At 47.0% G+C, this 19,352-nt stretch overlaps 1 protein-coding gene across 2 annotated transcripts in view; it reads left to right on the top strand.

Moving 5' to 3' along the window:
• PNPLA7 (patatin like phospholipase domain containing 7) overlaps positions 1–19,352 on the top strand; it is a 133,189-nt gene that overhangs the window by 61,534 nt on the left and 52,303 nt on the right. For both annotated transcript variants that reach the window (XM_051807885.1, XM_051807883.1), the window contains exons 21-25: positions 4,194–4,254; positions 6,757–6,906; positions 16,749–16,812; positions 17,868–18,036; positions 19,108–19,290. In XM_051807885.1, the coding sequence (XP_051663845.1) occupies positions 4,194–4,254; positions 6,757–6,906; positions 16,749–16,812; positions 17,868–18,036; positions 19,108–19,290 (627 nt within the window). The remainder of the gene's footprint in view (positions 1–4,193; positions 4,255–6,756; positions 6,907–16,748; positions 16,813–17,867; positions 18,037–19,107; positions 19,291–19,352) is intronic.

Raw genomic sequence — 19,352 nt, 5'->3', positions numbered from 1 at the left:
GGGGTTTGGGGGCTTTTGTGGAACAGAACTGATGCACTGGAGCCCCAAGTAGCTTTTGAGATGGAGATTTACTCAATGTTTTAGACTTGTAAGGTCAGATTTTTTCCTTCTGGCCTGAAAACTCTTTTACATAAGCTCAGGAGAGTGGGATTTTGTCTGCTTTGGAGGTATTTTTGACAGTTCACTCAGGCATCTTCCCAGCCCAGGCTCCAGAGTCCTGACTTGCACCACGAGCCCCTGTAGTGAATATTTAGGTGCTGACAAAGCCCCTGTGACCTTCCTTGAGTCTTTTCCCAGCTTGAGCCTGGAGCACTGGGAGGGAACCTCAGTTTTAGGGCTCTGTGCACACCTGGCCTGACAGCAGAAGTGTCTGATCAATGGCTCCACTGCTCGTTATCGGTCGCAGTGATTAACTCTGATTAACTGATGCTAGTGCACCTCCTAGTCATGAGGAAGGATTAATTCAGCTTTCTCCCAAACTAAACCAAGCTCAGCTCTATCCATAGCACGAGGAGTCCAAAACTTGCATTCACTTTGCAGACAATTAATGATCCTTTCCTAATTTAGAAACCTCCTGGTGTTCTTCCATAAGTCTGGGCTCCAACTCGCTGCCTTCTTGCAGTGCAGATTTCTCTTCAAACCTTACATTTAAACCACCTGGTCCTGTGCCAGCAGGAGGTGTGTTTGCAGGGCTGGGTGGTTGGTGCTAGAAGAGTGTAAAATCCAGGATGTGCCGCAGGGATGAGCACGGCAGACGCTTCCGACTGGGAAGGCTGTGCAGCCCCGGGCGACGGTGACGCCGTGGAAACGGGGTAACTGTGCCACCAGAATTCCTGCCTTCCCCCTCTGCCCAGACTCTCCCTGCCAGTTCCTAGAGCTTCCACAGAATCACTGCATTGTCAAGGTTGGAAAAGCCCTCCAAGATCGAGTCCAACCACCAACCCAGCACCTCCATGTTCACCACTAACCCACGTCCCCAGGGGCCACATCCACATGATTTCTGAACACTTCCAGGGGTGGTGGCTCCACCACTGCCCTGGGCAGCCTGACCACCCTTTCAGTGAAGAAATGTTTCCTAATATCCAACCTAAACCTCCCTTGGTGCAACTGGAGGCTGTTTGCTCTTGTCCTGCCCTTTCTTACCTGGGAGAAGAGAATGACCCCCACCTCAATTTTCCTGTGAAATACAGCTGAACAGGCAGGGTGGGCATGGGTGACTGGGCTGAATCACAGCCCAGATGTCTGCACTGTCTGCACCCTGTTACCTGCCCTTCTCCTGCCTCCATCTCCTCCAGGCACACTTGGAATAACTCTTTTCCTTCAATCCCTGTCAGAGAGCTCCTAACCCAAGGGCTGATTCCTACCTGCTTCCTCCTCCTCCCTGCCCAAGCTAACCCAGCCCCCTCCACACAGTCCCAGTCCTCTCCCAGGTCCCTTGGCTTCCCTGTCATCATCATCCAGCTGTCCTACTTCTTCTCATGCCCTTCTGCTGGGTGGAGGGAGGAGAATAAAGGTGCTTGGAAGCCTGAAGGATGATTTTTTCCCGTTGGTTTGCAGCTCTCCCTGGCTGCCCTGAATTTGGCAGCCCTGCACAGTGAGGGCTGTGGGTCAGTCCTGGAAGGTTGGGTCTCTTGTCGATGGAGGGATGTGATTTACACTGACTTTTCCCTCAGATGGATGGACAAGTCTCTTTTAAAAGAAAACATTGCCTTTTTGTGGCAGGATGTCTGGTGTCTGTGATATAAAACCCCATGGAAATTTCAGGCCAGTTCTTAGCTCCGATCCCAAACTGATGTTCCTGCGACGTTGCCATGACTGCGACAGTGACTCATCCCATTATGGTTTGCAGCTTTCTTGTTGTACAAAGTCACCAGGGAAATAATTTTCCCTATCTATACATCCCAAGGCTGTAAGGTTTGCTCCAGCAAACAAGACAAATAATATTTCCCGGTAATAGGAGCAGCCAACTGGAAAATGAGACCAATAGGTTCTATTCTTAGTTCCATCATTAACCTTGGACATATTTTGTAACTTAGCTGGAGCTCTCCTTAGCTGCCTGTAAAGCAGAAAAAGTTATAAATACAGGAGATGGTTTTAGTAAGTAATTAAAATTCTGATGCCGGAGTGCTTCTGAAGTGTAAAACGTTCATAGCACCTCCCAAAACTGCTGAGGGAAGGTCCTGCTGGGCCGGGGCAGGTTTGGGTGAATGCATGTGAGCTGGGTGTAGTGAAGGTGTTTGGGGCAGGTCATGTGCCTTAGGAAGGACAATCAGTCTCATTTCTGTTAAGGATTCCCTCATTTCCTCCCTGCTCCCCACAGCTGGGGCAGTTTTCCGTAGCTCCACCAGCGCCGTTCTGAATCCCAGAACCACAGATCTTGGAGGTGTTGGAGTGGTAACGAGTCGTGTGGTTGGGTGATTGTCAGCTTCTGTTGTATTTTGGACAAATGGAAGCGTTTTATATCCTGTCTGAGATCCCAGGATGAGGAAGGAGGAGGCTGAGAGCTTGTCTGCCCTCAGGAGCCACCGTCATTCCAACATCCCTCGGTGGTGGCAGCGGGTTGAGCTGCATCGGTGCTCTTGGTGCAGCTGCTGTGGGCACTGTGTGTCTGCTCTTGGGGCAAGTAAGAGGGGCTCTAAAGAACTTTAAATTGGGTCACTGAAGAGATTGTTCATGTGGCATCTCCAGGAGCTTGCAGCCACGGGACAGAACGGGCACACGTTGCCCAGAGAAGTTGTGGCTGCCCTATCCTTGAAAACGTTCAAGGCCAGGTTGGCTCTGAGCAACCTGATCCAGGTGAAGATGTCTCTGCTCACTGCACAGGGGTTGGACTAGATGGGCTTTAAAGGTCCCCTCACCCCCAGCCATTCTATTAAATCCCTGAAATAACCTTGTTTAGCTCTTACTCTGTGCTCACCCTGTGTTGGAAGGCTCCTGTTTGTTCTTTTTCCTCAGTGAACAGACACTTAAAATATATTGGTGCTTCATGTCAGAGTTTCATAGGTCAGGGCAGTTTATTGCTGTAGATTTTGTTTCTTAAAACAGGTCATATAAATGGTTCTGATGGACAGGCTGACCTGTCTTGATGCCTACATGGCCCTCTCTGTGAAAGATGCCTCCTGAAGTGCCTGTTCCTGTGGGAACAGTGTGTCTGTCAGGGCCAGGATCCCAGGTTCCATGTGCTGCTGCTTGTTTCTCTTGTTAAGAATTTGGGGAAATTTTGTTCTAATAGTTTTGGTTTGGTTTTTTTATGTCCTCCTGAGTTATTTTAACCTTGAATTATTTGTCTGGGGGAGAGTATCTAATGATTGCCCTATTCTTAATATATTTAAATAACTCTATTATTTGGTAGAACATCTGTGTAGAGCTTTCAGAATAAATACTGCATTTCCAAGTCTGTCAGTTCTTGCTATTGCAATGATTAGTCTTCTGCTACCCCACTTGTCAGGAATTATTGATTGTTCATGCTGGAGAGAGGCTTGACAGTTTGGAGGTACACTTGGCTATTGGAATATTGGTTTATATTGATGTAAGTCCTTTGGCAAAACAGCTGGGAAAACATCTGTCCCTTCAAAGGTACAAGGCAAACATAATTCAAGGAGGAAAACAATTTCTTAGGCAGCTTGTTCTGATTCTGCAGATGTTTAGGGAGTGCATTTATCACTTTTTTTTTCAAGATGTTTTAAATTGGTTACTGTAAACCATTCACTGGAGGTCAGATGGAACCTGAGGGGATCTGTTGGAGCACAGGTTTGAACCTTTTGGAGCCTTTAGCACCTACAAAAGGTGTAGGGGCACAACAGCCTCTGAGGGGTGAGAGTGACTGAGAGGTGCAGGTGCCCTCTGAGAGAGAAATGAGGAGAACCTGAGATGCAATTGGACATGTTTCCCCAAATAATCAGATTTTCCTCTTTTGTTTCTAAAGCAAGTTAAACATTGCCTTTTGTGGGGTTGTTTTGTTTTCTTGTTTTTCCAAATTAAAGTAAAATAGGGTAAAAGAAATCAAGACAAATGATCAGTCACTGGCTGTTACAGCCAGGAAAGAAGTTATGGCTCTAAACCCTTGTCTCTGTGAGGTTCAACTTGAGAGAGCATCTTAAAGTTTGGAAGTCTGGGTGTGTGGATGCTCTATTTCAGTACATTCTGCCTGAATGTTTGTTTATTTTTATTTTCTCTCTCTCTCCCATGGCCAGGTTGTGACTCGACTTATTCACTTGCTGGGAGAGAAGATCCTTGGCAGTTTGCAGCAGGGAGGTAAGACTCATTCCTGGACTACTTGGGCTTCCTTGGAGCCAGACTTACATTCTTAAATCTGGAAACAGCACATACTTGGAAAGAGAATTTGTCATTAAATTTTGGCTTGGAGAAGAGAAGGCTCCAGGGAGAACTTAGAGCCCCTTCCAGGGCCTAAAGGGGCTCCAGGAGAGCTGGAGAGGGACTGGGGACAAGGGGTGGAGGGACAGGACAAGGGGGAATGGCTTCCCACTGCCAGAGGGCAGGGTTAGAGGGGATATTAGGAAGGAATTGTTCCCTCTGAGGGTGGGCAGGCCCTGGCACAGGTTGCCCAGAGAAGCTGTGGCTGCCCCATCCCTGGAAGTGTCCAAGGCCAGGCTGGACAGGGCTTGGAGCAACCTGGGCTAGTGGAAGGTGACCCTGCCCATGGCAGGGGGTGGAATGAAATGAGCTTTAAGGTCCCTCCCAACCCAAACCATCCTGTGATCTGTAATAGCTTTTGGCACAAGTGGATGGTGATTTTATTATGTGTACACATTTTTTTTGGCAGAGCATGGTTAACTAAGTGTGGGAATGGAGGGATCTGCAGTTGAGATAGAAAAGTGCTGCTGCCTGTGTGCAGTGAAATTTCCTGGGCATTTCTTGCAAGAGCAGTGCAGAGGGAACCTTGGAAATAGCAGCTGTAGTGGGCTGGAATCAGAGAGCTGTGCTCAGTGGCATCTGCACAGAGATTGACTTAATATGTCTGTATTTGCATTATTTTAATGAATTGTCTGGGAGGAAAGGGTCTGCTATGGGTTGGTTCTGAAGCTTTGTGTTTGTGGCAGCACCAACTCAAAGTCTATTTACTGATTGAAGGGAGTAGGAGGAAATTTTCCCAATTTGCTTCAGCAGCTTTTAAAAGAAGAGACACATGTTGACTACTGAGGGCGTTGTGGGGTTCTTTGCTCTTGAGGATTGTTTGGGTTTTCTTTGGTTGTGGGGGTTTAATTACTTTTATTATTTTATTGCTTTTGTATTTTTTGCAATATTCCAAGGAGACTGAAAATTGGGTCACCAACTCTCCTGTTTCGGAGCAGTTTTGAGGAGGGAATCTCAAATTCTGCTCTTTCTTCACATGCTCAGCTTTCTGGGCACAACCAGCTGTGTACAAATGCCTGGTGACAACTGTGCTTAAACCTCAGTGGCCTTGGGCAGAGTCTGCACTGTTTGGGAAACAGGGCAGAATAGGGAAAACAGAGAAAACTGGAGGGAAATTAGTGACAGTTACAGGAGTTCAGAGAATCACCACTGAAGATCTGAGGAGGGAAGGGCTGGTGGAGATGAAGGGATTGAACTGTGATGTGTAACTTGTTTGAACCTACACATATCTTCTTGAAGATCACCAAAAAGAATTGGAAAAACTATTTCATGTTCTGTGCAGAGCTGTTTGAGAAGACTTGAAATGAATAACTCAATTGCTGAATATACTTGAAAAAAAAGTTTATCTGATTTTTTTTGTGTCCTGCAGTGCACTGTCGCCCTGGCAGAGAGCCTTTGAATGGCTTTTCACAGGGTATATCAAGTATTTCCATATGCCCAGCTCAAGAATTCATCTTAATGGTACATCTTAGGCCTTTGCTGGGTGAAATGAGATAAGCAGGACATGAAATCCCAACTTAGATGTCAGAATTTATTGTGTACTTGGAGCTGAGTTGACAGGCATTAGCAGCAGAGTAAGAGTGTCTGAGAAGGCTCAGTTAAGGAGGAAGGAAAGAGTATGAGAATAAAACCAGTTTGAAGAACATCCCCATCATTTTTCTGATCTGAGCTATTGGGGAAGATCTTGATCTTTGTAACACTCATTGCACACTTCTACCAAAAACTGCTTTACTCTGCCCAGATCTCTGTCCTTACTCATCCTACCAAATTATACTGGAGATACTTCCCAGTTACTCTGCAGCTACTTGAGAGCTTCCATATTTCAGTTTAATGCTCCCAAGCCCATATCTGTAAAGCTCTGCAAAAGAAATAAAACTAGGTGGAGATAAACATCCTCTATAAGAACTTCGTTGGAAACAAGTATTTATTTCCTTGCTCAAGAATGCCATAAAAATAAATGCTAATTTTTGGAGTATTTTAATTCTTAAAACAGATTTTGGAGTTTCTGTTAGTTAAGCTGATTCTTCTTGTGGGCTAAATCAGGGCCTGTCCCAAAGTTGTGGCTGTTCAAAGAGATTCAATAGTGTTTTTTATCCTTGTCTTCCCAGGTCAGGTAAATGCATGTTCCATTTAACTTATTCCTGGCAACCAGATATTCTTAACATTGCCTAAGTCCTCCTCACAAATGTTATGTCAGCAGCTAAAAGTGATGGAAACTGATCTTTATCCTCTTAAAATGCAATATGTGGGAACTCTCCTGTGGAGGATGTTCCATTTCTCTGGGTGGCACTTTCCTTCCTGCCTGAAGGTGACATTTCGTTGTTCCCAGCCAGGCTGTGGCTTTCTGGGCTGACTGATGGCAAGTGCTTTCCTTCCTGACAGGTCACCCTCTTGGATTACACAGCTCCAGCAGCAAGTGGGACGCTGGGAATCCTGCCAGCAACCTGTCCACGGTGGCCATCATGCCGGTGTCCGAGGAGGTGCCGCTGACGGCCTTCACCCTGGAGCTCAAACATGCCCTCAGTGCTGTGGGTGAGTGTTTCCATCCTGCTCCATCACAGGAAAGAAATCCTGCTTGTCTCTTTAGGAAGGTGTGGCCTGTCAGGAGTCACAGGTGGGTTCCTGCTGCTTTAGAGGGGTAGTGATACATGAAACGATCAGAGGGTTTGAGAGGTTTTGGAGAGACCCCATTGCAGCCTTACAGGGCTTTAAGGGGGATAATAAAAAGGAGGGAGGAGGACTTTTTATACAGGTAGATAGTGACAGGACAAGGGGGAATGGCTTCCCACTGCCAGAGGGCAGGGCTAGATGGGATATTGGGAAGAAATTCCTCCCTGTGAGGGTGGTGAGACCCTGGCACAGGTTGCCCAGAGAAGCTGTGGCTGCCCCATCCCTGGAAGTGTCCAAGGCCAGGTTGGATGGCGCTTTGAGTATCCTGACTAGTAAGTGGCATCTCTGCCCGTGGCAGGTGTGTTGGACTAGATAATCTTTAAGGTCCCTTCCAACCCAAAGCATTCTGTGTTCAGGATCAGCCTGTTTCATGACTTCTTGCTTCTCTGTTCCCATCCCTAAAGTGCATTTACTTTTAGTGGAAAACTTTGTGGTCTTAATGACTCACAAATACTCTCCAGCCTGTCTGGCCCAGCTCCTTGGCTGCCCTGAGCACTCCCAAGGCTGCAGGGACTCCAGGAGACACATCCCACACCAGGGCAGCATTCCCACAGCACCTGCCTGAGAGTCTCATTCTCTCCAGCTCTGTGTGAGAGTCTTTCAGGCCCCTTCAGCTGTAAAGGTTCCTCCAGCAAAGGGTTTCTTACCCAGTTTTCTCCTGTGGAGGTAGCACAGTGAGTGGTAAGCATAAGCCTTGATGGAAGAGGCTTGTGGAAGAGATCCAGATTGGCACTGGAAGTCCAAAGTTTAGTCTGAAATCATTCTCGTTTGCTGTCAGCTTGTTTGTCTGTCTCATGCTCACAGACCCATGTATTCAGCTCTCAGCTGAGTCATTAATTCCTTTATCCATCGATGAAGCTGCTCGTGCGAGTTCCAGTTGCTCACAAAACCACGTATTTAATTCAGAATTCAGTTTGCACTTATTAATAACGGTTTGACATTCCCTGAACATCCTCTTCTCATCCTCATACACTGTCACAGATCTCTTGAGTGAATCTCCTGTAGTCCTTTGATGAATTGTTAGTTTGCTCTCTCGTGGCATATGATTTTTAAAAGTACATGTTAGGTGATGCTTGAGGTGCAACCACATACATTTGTTGGTTGTTTCCATTTTGGCCTCAGTGGTGTCTGGGGCTGGCACTCCTTATTCTGCTTAAAAACCTTCTGGGTGAGCAGGCACAGGAGGAAGCTGGTGGTGTTTGAACTCTTTAACCTTCTGAAATCTGAGTTTGTGTGCAACTTGTGGCAGACAGTTCCTCTTATTTTGAGATGGCAGAAAAATGTTGTATCCATAAGAGAGCCCAGGTCTCTAGTCAGAGCTGTGTTGCTAATGGGGACTCCTTAGGGATCATTGCCAGCTTGTTTTGATGTGTGTCAGCACAGAAATAAAACAAACAGAAACCGAAGTAGGTATTCAGAGTGAAAACAGCCGTTTGAGCTGACAGCAGCAGGGCTGTGCCAGAGGGGGTTGGTGGCATCGCTGGGCCTTTCCTCCTTCACCCTCCTTCCCTCTCCCTCTCCTGGGCTGACTCTGTGCCTGGCAGCTCTGGTGGTGCTGGACACCCTTGGCATCTGCAGTTCTGCCGAGGCAGAGCAGGTGCAGTGGGGAGAGGAAAGTGTTGTGGGGAAACAGAGCCAGCCGTGTGTTCCCAGCCCCGGCCCCGAGCTCCGTGTCCTGCGGGTCAGAGGGGCAGCTGTGCAGTGTGCTGGGGGGCTGGGCAACCTGCTTTGCTTAGCTCTTATTTAGATGCTTACACTCTTTTTTTCCTCTTTTTTTCCCTCTTTTTTCTTTTTTTCTCTTTTTTCTTTTTTTCTCTTTTCTTTTTTTTCTCTTTTTTTCTATTTTTTTCCTCTTTTTCCCCTTTTTCCCCTTTTTCCCCTTTTTCCTCTTTTTCCTCTTTTTCCTCTTTTTCCCCTTTTTCCCCTTTTTCCCCTTTTTCCCCTTTTTCCCCTTTTTCCCCTTTTTCCCCTTTTTCCCCTTTTTCCCCTTTTTCCCCTTTTTCCCCTTTTTCCCCTTTTTTCCCTTCTTTCCCTTCTTTCCTCTCTCTCTTTTCTCTCTCTCTTTTCTTCTCTCTCTCTTTTCTCTCTCTCTTTTCTCTCTCTCTTTTCTCTCTCTCTTTTCTCTCTCTCTTTTCTCTCTCTCTTTTCTCTCTCTTCTCTTTTCTCTCTCTCTTTTCTCTCTCTTCTCTTTTCTCTCTCTCTTTTCTCTCTCTTCTCTTTTCTCTCTCTCTTTTCTCTCTCTTCTCTTTTCTCTCTCTCTTCTCTTTTCTCTCTCTTTTCTCTCTTTTCTCTCTCTCTTTTCTTTTTCTCCCCCTTTCTCCCGTTTCCCCCCCTTTCCTCCCCTTCCCATCTTTTTTTCCCTTTTTCTCTCTTTCCTTGTTTGCCTTCTTTTTCCCCCCCTTATTTTCTCTCTTTTCCCCCCCTTATTTTCTCTCTTTTTTCCCCCCTTGTTTTCTCTCCTTTTTTTTAAGCTTTTGTATTTTCTCCTTTGCACTCTGGGTATAAATTGTTTGGGTGTTCCTTCTCAGTGCCTGACGAAGGACTGTGTGCAGATGGTGCTTTGCTGCGAGGGTTTAGAATGTTTTCTCCTAATTTCTTGCACCAAAAAATGAACTGAATAATGAAGTGAGGTTTTGATTTGTTTTCAGGTTGTCTTGGTGTTCACCTGTACATTTGACATGGGGGGAACTGTTGCCCAGAGAAGCTGTGGCTGCCCCATCCCTGCAAGTGTCCAAGGCCAGGTTGGACAGGGCTTGGAGCAACCTGGGCTGGTGGAAGGTGTCCCTGCCCATGGCAGGGGGTGGCACTGGATGAGCTTTAAGGTCCCTTCCAACCCAAAGCAGTCTGGGATTCCATGATTCCATGATTCCATGTGGTGTGGTGAAGCTTCCTGCTGCTGCCACCTGAGCACTTACCTGAGCTTCCAACTGTCAGCTGGGCTAATTAGCACTTGGGGTTGGGTGTGAACTGTGATTAGACCTGCCCTGCATTTATGGAGATGAGAGGTGTTAATGTGCTTGAGAGGCTTAACTGAAAATCTTGTCTTAAGGAAGTCTCAGTGTACACGTTCCTGGATTTGAAGATAAGGGCTTTCACTGTGTAGATTTGCTGCTATTTGCATTTTTTTTGTGTTTATTTTTTGGTTTTAACCAACTTCTTTTTTTTTTTTAATTGTAAATTCTAATCAGCTGTTGCTATTTAACACTTGACTTAGCATTTGATCCATATTTACATTTGAAGCTCCAGGCTTCAAATATGTTGCAGAGCAGTGGAGGGCAGCCTTAACATGTGGGGAGAAAGCAGCTGGTTTTAGCTTTCTTTTGCCACTTAATATGTTACTTTAGAAAATTCCTTCCTCTTACCATTAATATTAACTTAGCTGAATATTGCAGTGGTGCCTTGAATTCTCCTGCTGCAAGTTGGAGGCAAGAGGAAAGAAGGAATTAGGAGGATGGAGGCAGGAACACTGAGATCATTGCAGGAATCATCCTGAGTTTCCAGCTGCTGCAGCTCTGGGAAGGATCCTGCCCTTGGGATATAGGCTGACCCTCATTCCTGGGAGCATGGTGGGAATGCAGGTTGGGTTGTGACACAGCAACATAACAGTTAGGGGATGGTTTTCCTTTTCCTTTTCCTGGAAGTGGCATGAGAAGGCTGTTGGCAGTGCTTAGAGTTAGAGCTGGTTGCTGGTTGATCTATTTAACGGGATTTTGGGGTGGAGTTTTTTTGGTAATTTTTAGCCACTTCTGTCTTATTAAAGGAATATAAAAATACTGACAAATAGAAGATCTCAGTCTGTTAGTGAATATGCACTGCCTACAAGAACTGGAGAAGTATTCAGAGGTTTCTCCAGTTCTTGTAAAAAACCACTTTTGCCTGTAACGAGACAGGACTAAGTGGCTTTGCTGCTTAATTCTACCATGTGGGTTTAAGTATATTTTTTTCAAATTTCTTTTTTTTAAATGGTTCAATTTGTAAGGGGAGCAGCCTGCTCTCCATCATGGGCTTTCTGTGCCCTAGGACACCCTGGCCTGGCCAGGTGTGCTTGTGCTCTGCAAACAGGGAGCATCAGGGTGTGGGAACACCCACAGCTCTCTCCAGCCCATTTGTGCTGGTTTCTCTGACATTTGGTGTTCCTGTGATTTATGATAATTCAGATGTTGTTTCCAGACAGTGTGACTGTGTTCCAGTTAAATGCTAAGGAATGTTCATGCTCCCATGGAGCTTAGGATCATGGAATGGCCTGGGTTGGAAGGGACCTTCAAGCTTATCTTGTTCCACCCCCTGCCATGTGCAGGGACACTTCCCACTATCCCAGGTTGCTCCAAGCCCTGTCCAACCTGGCCTTGGACACTTCCAGGGATGGGGCAGCCACAGCTTCTCTGGGCAACCTGTGCCAGGGCCTCCCCACCCTCACAGGGAAAACAATTCCTTCCCAACATCCCATCTCACCCTGCTCTGGCAATGTGAAGCCATTCCCCCTTGTCCTCTCCCTCCAGGCCACTGTAAATAATCTCTCTCCATTTTTCTTGGTGGCTCCTTCAGGCACTAAAAGGCCACAATCAGGTCACTCCAGGTTGAACAATCCCAGCTCTCCCATCCTTTCCTCCCAGCAGAGCTGCTCCAGCCCTGTGATCACGTTGGTGCCTCCTCTGGACTCTCCAGCAGCTCCATGTCCTTCCCACGCTGGGCCCCCGGGCTGGAGGCTCTGAGTGGGTGTCAGAAGCTGGTGCTGAAGGAGGTGGTACCTGGCAGCAGTAACTGGACGTGGCCCTGCCTTCCCTTGGGGACAGGGACCAACATGGACCATGCCCTGAGCACCGTGGGCAGCAGGAAGGTCCTGCAGGGCACAGTGCCCGGGGCTGCACCTCTGTGTGCTGCAGGCTCACTGCCTGGCAATGTGGGGCTCTGGGGCTCCACAGGAATAAACTGCACAATGTACAACTCCCAGAAAGCAGGAACAGAGTTTTCCAGCTCTGATCTGGAGCGCCATGAAGGTGTGCAGGTGTTACTGCTGTGCTGGTGAATTCTGCCCAGTGTTCATGATGTCTATTTTTATTAGGAATATTTCTTCCTCTGAATGCTGGTGGAGCTGAGAGCATCTTTTGATAAGAAGTTCTTCTGCAGTATTCAGATTTTTCAGAAGTATTTGCCTAACTATTTTTTTTTTGTTCTTTTACTGAGACCAGCTAAAAGACACCACATGGCTGTGTGAATTCTGGTTCTATGTGGGAGCCCTCTGATCTCATAGAATTTCAAACTGAAGTACAGAGGGATTCAAATCTAACATATGTGTCTCTCTCATTCCTTTCTGCCCTTTAAATTTAAGCTTTCTTTTCAGTTCTAAAAATGTATAATGTATTGGAGAGCTCACTGAAATATCTTTATTAATAATTTATTTGAGTTTTTAATTTTAGTTCTGCCTGAATTTCCTTTCTTTACACACAGATTAGATTTAAATGTGAAATGTTCACTGTGGTTCCTGGACCCTGGCACAATTTGGTATTTTTAATGGGTTAGATCTTCTACCATCCAACTCATTTATCAGTTCAGTCTCTTTGACACATAATTTTGTAGACTTCTATTAGGCCAAAAGTAAATTTTCTTTTAATGGAGTCCAGCCAAATAAGTTTGCTCTGCTAAAATGTTTCCATGATGTATTTTGTACTGGCTGTATCTTTTGGTGTGAGTAAGTTTTCCAGGTAAGGTGGATTTCTGAGCCTCAAAATCATCCCTTGCCCTCTGGGCATCTGATTTTTCTAGGGAACTTTTGGATTGTGTTTTATTAGAGTAAGAACTAGGACACCTGTGTTCCAGCTCCTGCATATCTTAGGAAATTAATGTTATATAAAAAAAATTACCAAAGTGAGTCCCTTGCTCATTCTTGGAAAGAAAGGAAGGGTTTCATGTCTCTCATGTGGTGCTTTTGTCCCCCCACTGGGGCAGGAGTTTGGGAGCTTTGCTGAAGAGCTGCCACAGCCCTTTCCTTCAGTGCCCTTTGTTCTTGGAAGAGAAAATGAACCAGACCTCTGATATTTCCCAGCTTTTCTTTCTCCTCTCTTCTCTTTCTTGGAATTGTAGTTCTGTACTGAAAAACAGATGGCTCTGGAGCAGGGATTCAGGTGCTCCAGGAGGTTTCCCCGTGAATCACGATCCCCCTGAGCTGCTGCCATGGAATTCTCTCACCTGAAGCACATAAAAGCTGGGATTCAGAAGCCCAGTGAGTTCTTCAGTGAAAGAAAAATCCCCCCTGGCTACTGAAAGTCACCACCCCAGGCTTGAGAATTCCCTGAGCTGCAGATGGCTGGAGGCTCAGAGGATGGCATTAAGTTGTCCTTGCTCTAATACTCCTCCTCCCCAGCAATCTGCTCTGGCTGCTGTCAGAGAGACACTGCAGGGCTCAGATTAATATTTCATGTTACCTCATATCACCTCTCCTGTGCTCTTACCTTTGAGCTGTTCACCCTGTGTCTGGTCCTGCTGGAAGGGCACATTCCCTGGGGGATGCAGGGCTGTGTCCACGCTGCCAGCTGTGAGCTGCCCACGGGGCTGATGCCAGGTGTGGAGGAAGCATCTCTGGGTGATGTAGCACAGGTGTGTAACTGGGATGATGCACTCTAAGGATGCACTAACATGTGGACTTGGTCACTCCTGCCTGCAGGGGTGGCTGTTTGAGGGGCGTGGGCTTGAATCATCATGGAATCATGGAATGGTTTGGGTTGGAAGGGACTTTAAAGCTCATCCAGTGCCACCCCCTGCCACGGCCAGGCACACCTTCCACGAACCCAGGTTGCTCCAAGCCCTGTCCAGCCTGGCCTTGGACACTTCCAGGGATGAGAAGGATGTTTTTTTATAACTTTGTTGCTCTCAGCAGTTGAGTTTCAAGGACACTTTTGGTTGTTCTGTTTTCTGAGCTCGCATATGTTGGTGTTCTTGAGCACACTAATGGAGGGTTATTTAATGATCCATTAATTGGGAGCCTGTGAGAAATTGGGAGTGTGGAGCAGATGGTTGGTGTTTCTGAGACAAAACAGAGTTGGTTCTGTTGGAATCATCACTGTGTTCTGTGCTGGGCATAAGTAAAGGTCTGGGAATCTTTGTCCTGTGCCACCTGTGTGTGGGGTGGGATGGGGTGGATGCTGGGCAGGCTCCTCCTGAGCTGGCACAGCCAGGATCTGTCTGGGCACCCCTGTTGGTGTCCTGTGCTGTGAACTGCTGCTTTCCCAAGTCAAAAGGGAGGAGAGTGAATGTGATTTCTAAGCCATAGACCTCTCCAAGGCTCCCGTGGTGCTTGATGGGCACCAGTCAAGGTACTGTGGCTGAAGTTGCCATCACCTTTGACTGGGAGAAAGATTCACCCCAGCCCTACAAATTCTGCCTCTCACCTTGTATGAGAGCTGTTCTGACTGTAGGTCACTGGGTTTAATGGTGTCCCCTTAGGGCCTGGGCCCTGGTGCATCACCAGTGTGGGACACTCCACTGCTGATGCTCCTGGATCTCAGTGCCCAGGGGCAGGCAGGGAACAGGCCAAGGCAGAGTTAGTCTCTCCTACTTGACATTTGTATTGTATTCCTCAGCTCATTTGGCATTCCTGGCTGTTTATCTTTGCCTGCTAAACTTCCACCACTGTCACAAAGCTTTGTAAGTCACATATCCTGGAAGAATATTTTGTCTGCATATCATTTCTGTTTTGCTGAGGATCTGACACATTAGCAAACACTAATGATAACTCTGCTCTTGAATGCTTTCAGAACTGGCCTGCCCTCTCTCCCTTGCTGGCTTTGTCACGTGCAATGCCATCACTATTTCTTCTCTCTTATCCCATTATACCATTCAAAGCTGTGCTAGACCTGCTCTTTGTCAGGTGAATGGTAAATCACCTCAGAGAATCTTCCAGTGGCAAAAATAAGGTGACAAACCCCCTCACCAGGCACTGGGGCTGTTCCCTGCAGTTGGACAGTTTGGGGAGCAGCAGAGGGAGGAAGGAAGGGCAAGTTAAACCAGGTCTGCTCTGGAAATGCTGCTGAGCTCATTCCTTCCTTACTTTCTTAGGAACCAGGTTCCAGAACCTTTATTGGAGGGTGAGGAAGTTAAATTCTACCCTTAAATCATCCTCTTTTTTGTACTTTCTCACCAGCTGTTACTCTTTATCTTTTGGTCTCCGCTTATGGGATATTTTTGTCCGTTTTTGTTTGCTCTTTCTTCATCGTAAGTGTAACAAAGAGCAAACGTTATTTGGGTGTTTGAAAACGCAAGATGAAAAATCATACTCATGAGCTTTTTCTAGTCTAACACTGAAGTCTGTTAAAGCAGAGTGAAGCCCTTGCAGGAATAATCAAGCCCTGGGGGTTGAGTTGGCCCTGAAGGTCAGGTTGGCCGGTTCCAATCTGTGCTTGTGGGTTTTGCTTTTCGAACATGTTGGTGTGAAATTGTGACCTTTTCCCACGTTGTTCGTTCACGGTTCCGTGGTTTTTACTGAACACATCATAACCTTGCCTTGAGAGCCCTCACGTAATGAAGTGTTTTGTTATTTGGTACATGAATTTCAGTTCTTTTCTTAATGAAACAATGAAGGATTGCACAATGAAAACACGAATACAAAGCAGCTGCTCTGTCATGTCTTGTAAATGTGACTTTCTCTCAATAAGAGACAGGTAATGTTTTCTTTACGTGCACAGTTATTCCCTCAAGTTTTCTTTTCTTTGCTTTCTTTTGTATTTAACTGCAGTCACTCTGCAGCCTCCACCACATATGGCACAAATTGCTGCTGCTGAAATAGAGTTGCTCATAAGAAAATTAAACTAAAGTGGATGCAAGAAGCTTTCTGTGCAACAAAGTTCAACTCAGATGTAAAGTTGTTGCCAGATATGTGTGTGCCTGTTTCTCTAGTGGAGTTCAGCTGTGTCCTACAGATCTGGGAGTATTTTGGGTGAGATTCCTGTTGGTGTGTTGAGTAAGAGGTAGTACTGCTACAGAGAGGTTTAGGGTTCACCTGGGAGGTTGGTTCCATACAGGATGAACAAACTCTGTATTTCAGGCTGTCAAACAGCTTATCTTCTATGCAACCAGGTTCCTGGGCTTTCTGTGGTTGTAAATGCCCATGGTATTCTGAATGCTGTGTTTGTGAACACGCAGCTGCAGTAGGAACTGTCACCTGAGCCAGGTTGGACGGGGCTTGGAGCAACCTGGTCCAGTGGAAGGTGTCCCTGCCCATGGCAGGGGGTGGAACGAGGTGAGTTTTAAGGTCCTTTCCAACCCAAAGCAGTCTGGGATTCTTTGATCCTACATGACACTGAGGAATGGGATAACAGAGCTTGAAAACTGTGACGCAGTAGCAGAGCTCTGGGAATATGGAGAATGGGAAGATGTATTTGTAGATAAGTGTGAAAATTTTTGTGAAGGCTTTGTGCCAGCTTTCTTCTACAACAGCCCTGATCAATGCACTGAGCCATCACCATCTTCAAAGCAGCTTCATGGAACCATAGACTGGTTTGGGTTGAAAGAGACCTTAAAGTTCATCTCCTTCTTCCCCCTGCCATGGGCAGGGACACCTTCCACTAGCCCAGGTTGCTCCAAGCCCCGTCCAACCTGGCCTTGGACACTCCCAGGGATGGGGCAGCCACAGCTTCTCTGGGCAGTGTTCTCCACAGTTTGTCAGGAGCTCAATGACAAATGTTCACAGATGAAATTCCTTGTTCCTGCAGGTCCTGCCCTGCTGCTCACCAGTGACAACATCAAACAGAGACTGGGTTCTGCTGCCCTCGACAGGTACCTGCCCTCCTTGTTACTGGGGGAAAGTGCAGAGAGACTTTGTACTGCTCATGAATATAGAGAGTTTGGGAATAAAACCCTCTGTTCTGGCACACACAGGGCTTTCTCATCCAAGTGTTGGAGACTATGGCTGGAGCTGTGTCAGGGCAGGGTCAGGTTGGATCTCAGCAAAAGGTTCTTCCCCCAGAAGCTGGTTGGGCACTGCCCAGGCTCCCCAGGGCAGTGGGCACAGCCCCAAGGCTGCCAGAGCTCCAGGAGGGTTTGGACAATGCTCTGAGGGACAGGGTGGGATTGTTGGGGTGTCCTGTGCAGGGCCAGGAGTTGGACTGGATGATCCCTGTGGATCCCTTCCAGTTCAGGATATTCTATGATTCTATGAACAGTGTTTGAAAAGTATTTGTTTCAAACGTGCGGGTTTTTTTCCATAGTCAGTTTATCACTTGTGAGACTGGAAAAGCTGAATTGCTCCAAGTGGTCACTGTGTGCTCATTCTTAGGGATGCCATGGAAGCTTTAGTGAAGTGAGGCATCACTGCATCCTCCTTCCTTGCTGTATGTGTGTAATAGTATAAATACTGGAGAAACAGAGCAAGCATGAGCCTGGAGATGGGAGCAGATAAGGTTCTTAGACTGGCTGAGCAATAGGGCAGGTCTCTGCCCTTCAGATTTTCACAGAATCCCAGAATATACTGAGTTGGAAGGGACTCACAAGGGTCATCGAGTCCAACTCTCAGCCCTGCACAGGCCCATCCCCAAGGGTCACACCCTGTGCCCCAGAGGATCATCCAAACCCTCCTGGAGCTCTGGCAGCCTTGGGGCTGTGCCCACTGCCCTGGGGAGCCTGGTCAGTGCCAACCACCCTCTGGGGGAAGAACCTTTTCCTGAGATCCCACCTGACCCTGCCCTGGCACAGCTCCAGCCGCTCCCTGGGCTGCCTGAAGGTATCAACCAAACATTCCTTGAGCTCTGCCGGGGTTGGTGACACGTCAGATTCCTGTCTTTTCTCTTGGGAGCTGTGACATAACCCCACTTTGTTTTCCCACTCTGTCCCAGCATCCATGAGTACAGGCTGACCAGCTGGCTGGGCCAGCAGGAGGACATCCACCGCATCGTGCTGTACCAGGCCGACAGCTCTCTGACCCCCTGGACCCAGCGCTGCATCCGCCAGGCCGACTGCATCCTCATCGTGGGGCTGGGGGACCAGGAGCCCACCGTGGGAGAGGTTGGGAACACCCCTCTTTGCACCTCTGGCAGCCCAGCTCAAAGGGTGTCGTTCCACACCCCGGAGTTTTCCCGGGTTTAATGCCCAGCGAAGCGTAAATAATGAAATATTCCTGGGAAATGCGTGCTAGAAATGGGAAAAGAATTGCATGAGAACCCCCTGAAAGGTCAAGTTTTATGGAGGAGTGTTTCCAGCAAAGTTCTTTTCCTCTAAAGAGTCATTTTGGCCAATGGTAAATCAAAAGTAAATTGCTTTGAACCTTTGAGTTTCTGCCCAGAATTTCTTCACAGAGTCTCCACACAGAGAGAGAGAAATTCTTTTCTGCCTGGATGAAATTCATGGTGTGTGCCTAGGAAAAAGTAGATCTAAATTGCAGTGTATGAATAATTTAATCTATTTTATTACAGCTTGTAAGCTGTAATTTTTTTTCCTTTACTATCTATTTTTATTATTTTTATGTTTTATTACCTAAGTTTGACCAGGCACATAAATTCTACAAGAAATTTAAAAATAAGATCCCAAGTGGGGTTTTTTTTTTAGGACTGTGAAGTGCTGAGTCTGACTCCAAAGAACCTGGACAGGTCCCACATGCAGCCTTTGTGTCTCTCTGTGCTGGTTCTCTGTGCCTGGGTGTGGGAGGCAGGGAGCACAGGCACAGCAGCTGCCAGCAGTTGCCTAAACCAACAAGAAAACAAGTCAAAATCAGAAATACAAGGAGAAAAAAGTGAACTGATGGGAAGGGAAAAAAGAAAACACGCTGAACATTTGTAGGCTTGAGTATGGCTTGGGAACATCTCGTGTTGCATGGAGAGGGTGTGTCTGCATGTGCATTTCATGGCCTGCTTTGGGTCAAAAGCATTTAGGTTTGAATCTTTGTGTGCCAGAAGTCTAAAATCAGACAAATCAATTGTCTGAATCCATCATGTTTGGGGGTTCTTGCTGTGCAGAGTTCTCTGTGGGTTCAGGTGGGAATCAGGATGAGGGGGGTGTGTGTGTCTCATACCTGTTACACTGATACTGGAGCAGGCAGTACCTGACCCCCATTCCTCTGGTGTCCCTAACCTGCTGTAGCTGGAGAGGATGCTGGAGAACACTGCAGTGAGAGCCCAGAAGCAGCTCATCCTGCTCCATAAGGAGGATGGGCCCCTCCCTTCCCGAACTGTGGAATGGCTCAACATGCGGAGCTGGTGTTCTGCTCATCTCCACCTCCACTGCCCACGCAGAGTCTTCTCCAAAAGGAGTCTGCCCAAGCTGGTAAGAGATTCCTGATGTAGTCCCTTGCTGTCCCTCACTTTACCTGTAATCCATGTATCCAA

This window comes from Manacus candei, unplaced genomic scaffold (assembly GCF_025592945.1).
Source record: "Manacus candei isolate 608988 ecotype Guabito, Panama unplaced genomic scaffold, ASM2559294v1 h1tg000071l, whole genome shotgun sequence".
NCBI classification, from domain to species: domain Eukaryota; kingdom Metazoa; phylum Chordata; class Aves; order Passeriformes; family Pipridae; genus Manacus; species Manacus candei.
Note: the sequence above shows the minus strand (reverse complement) of the source record. Positions and strands in the feature narration are given on the sequence as shown.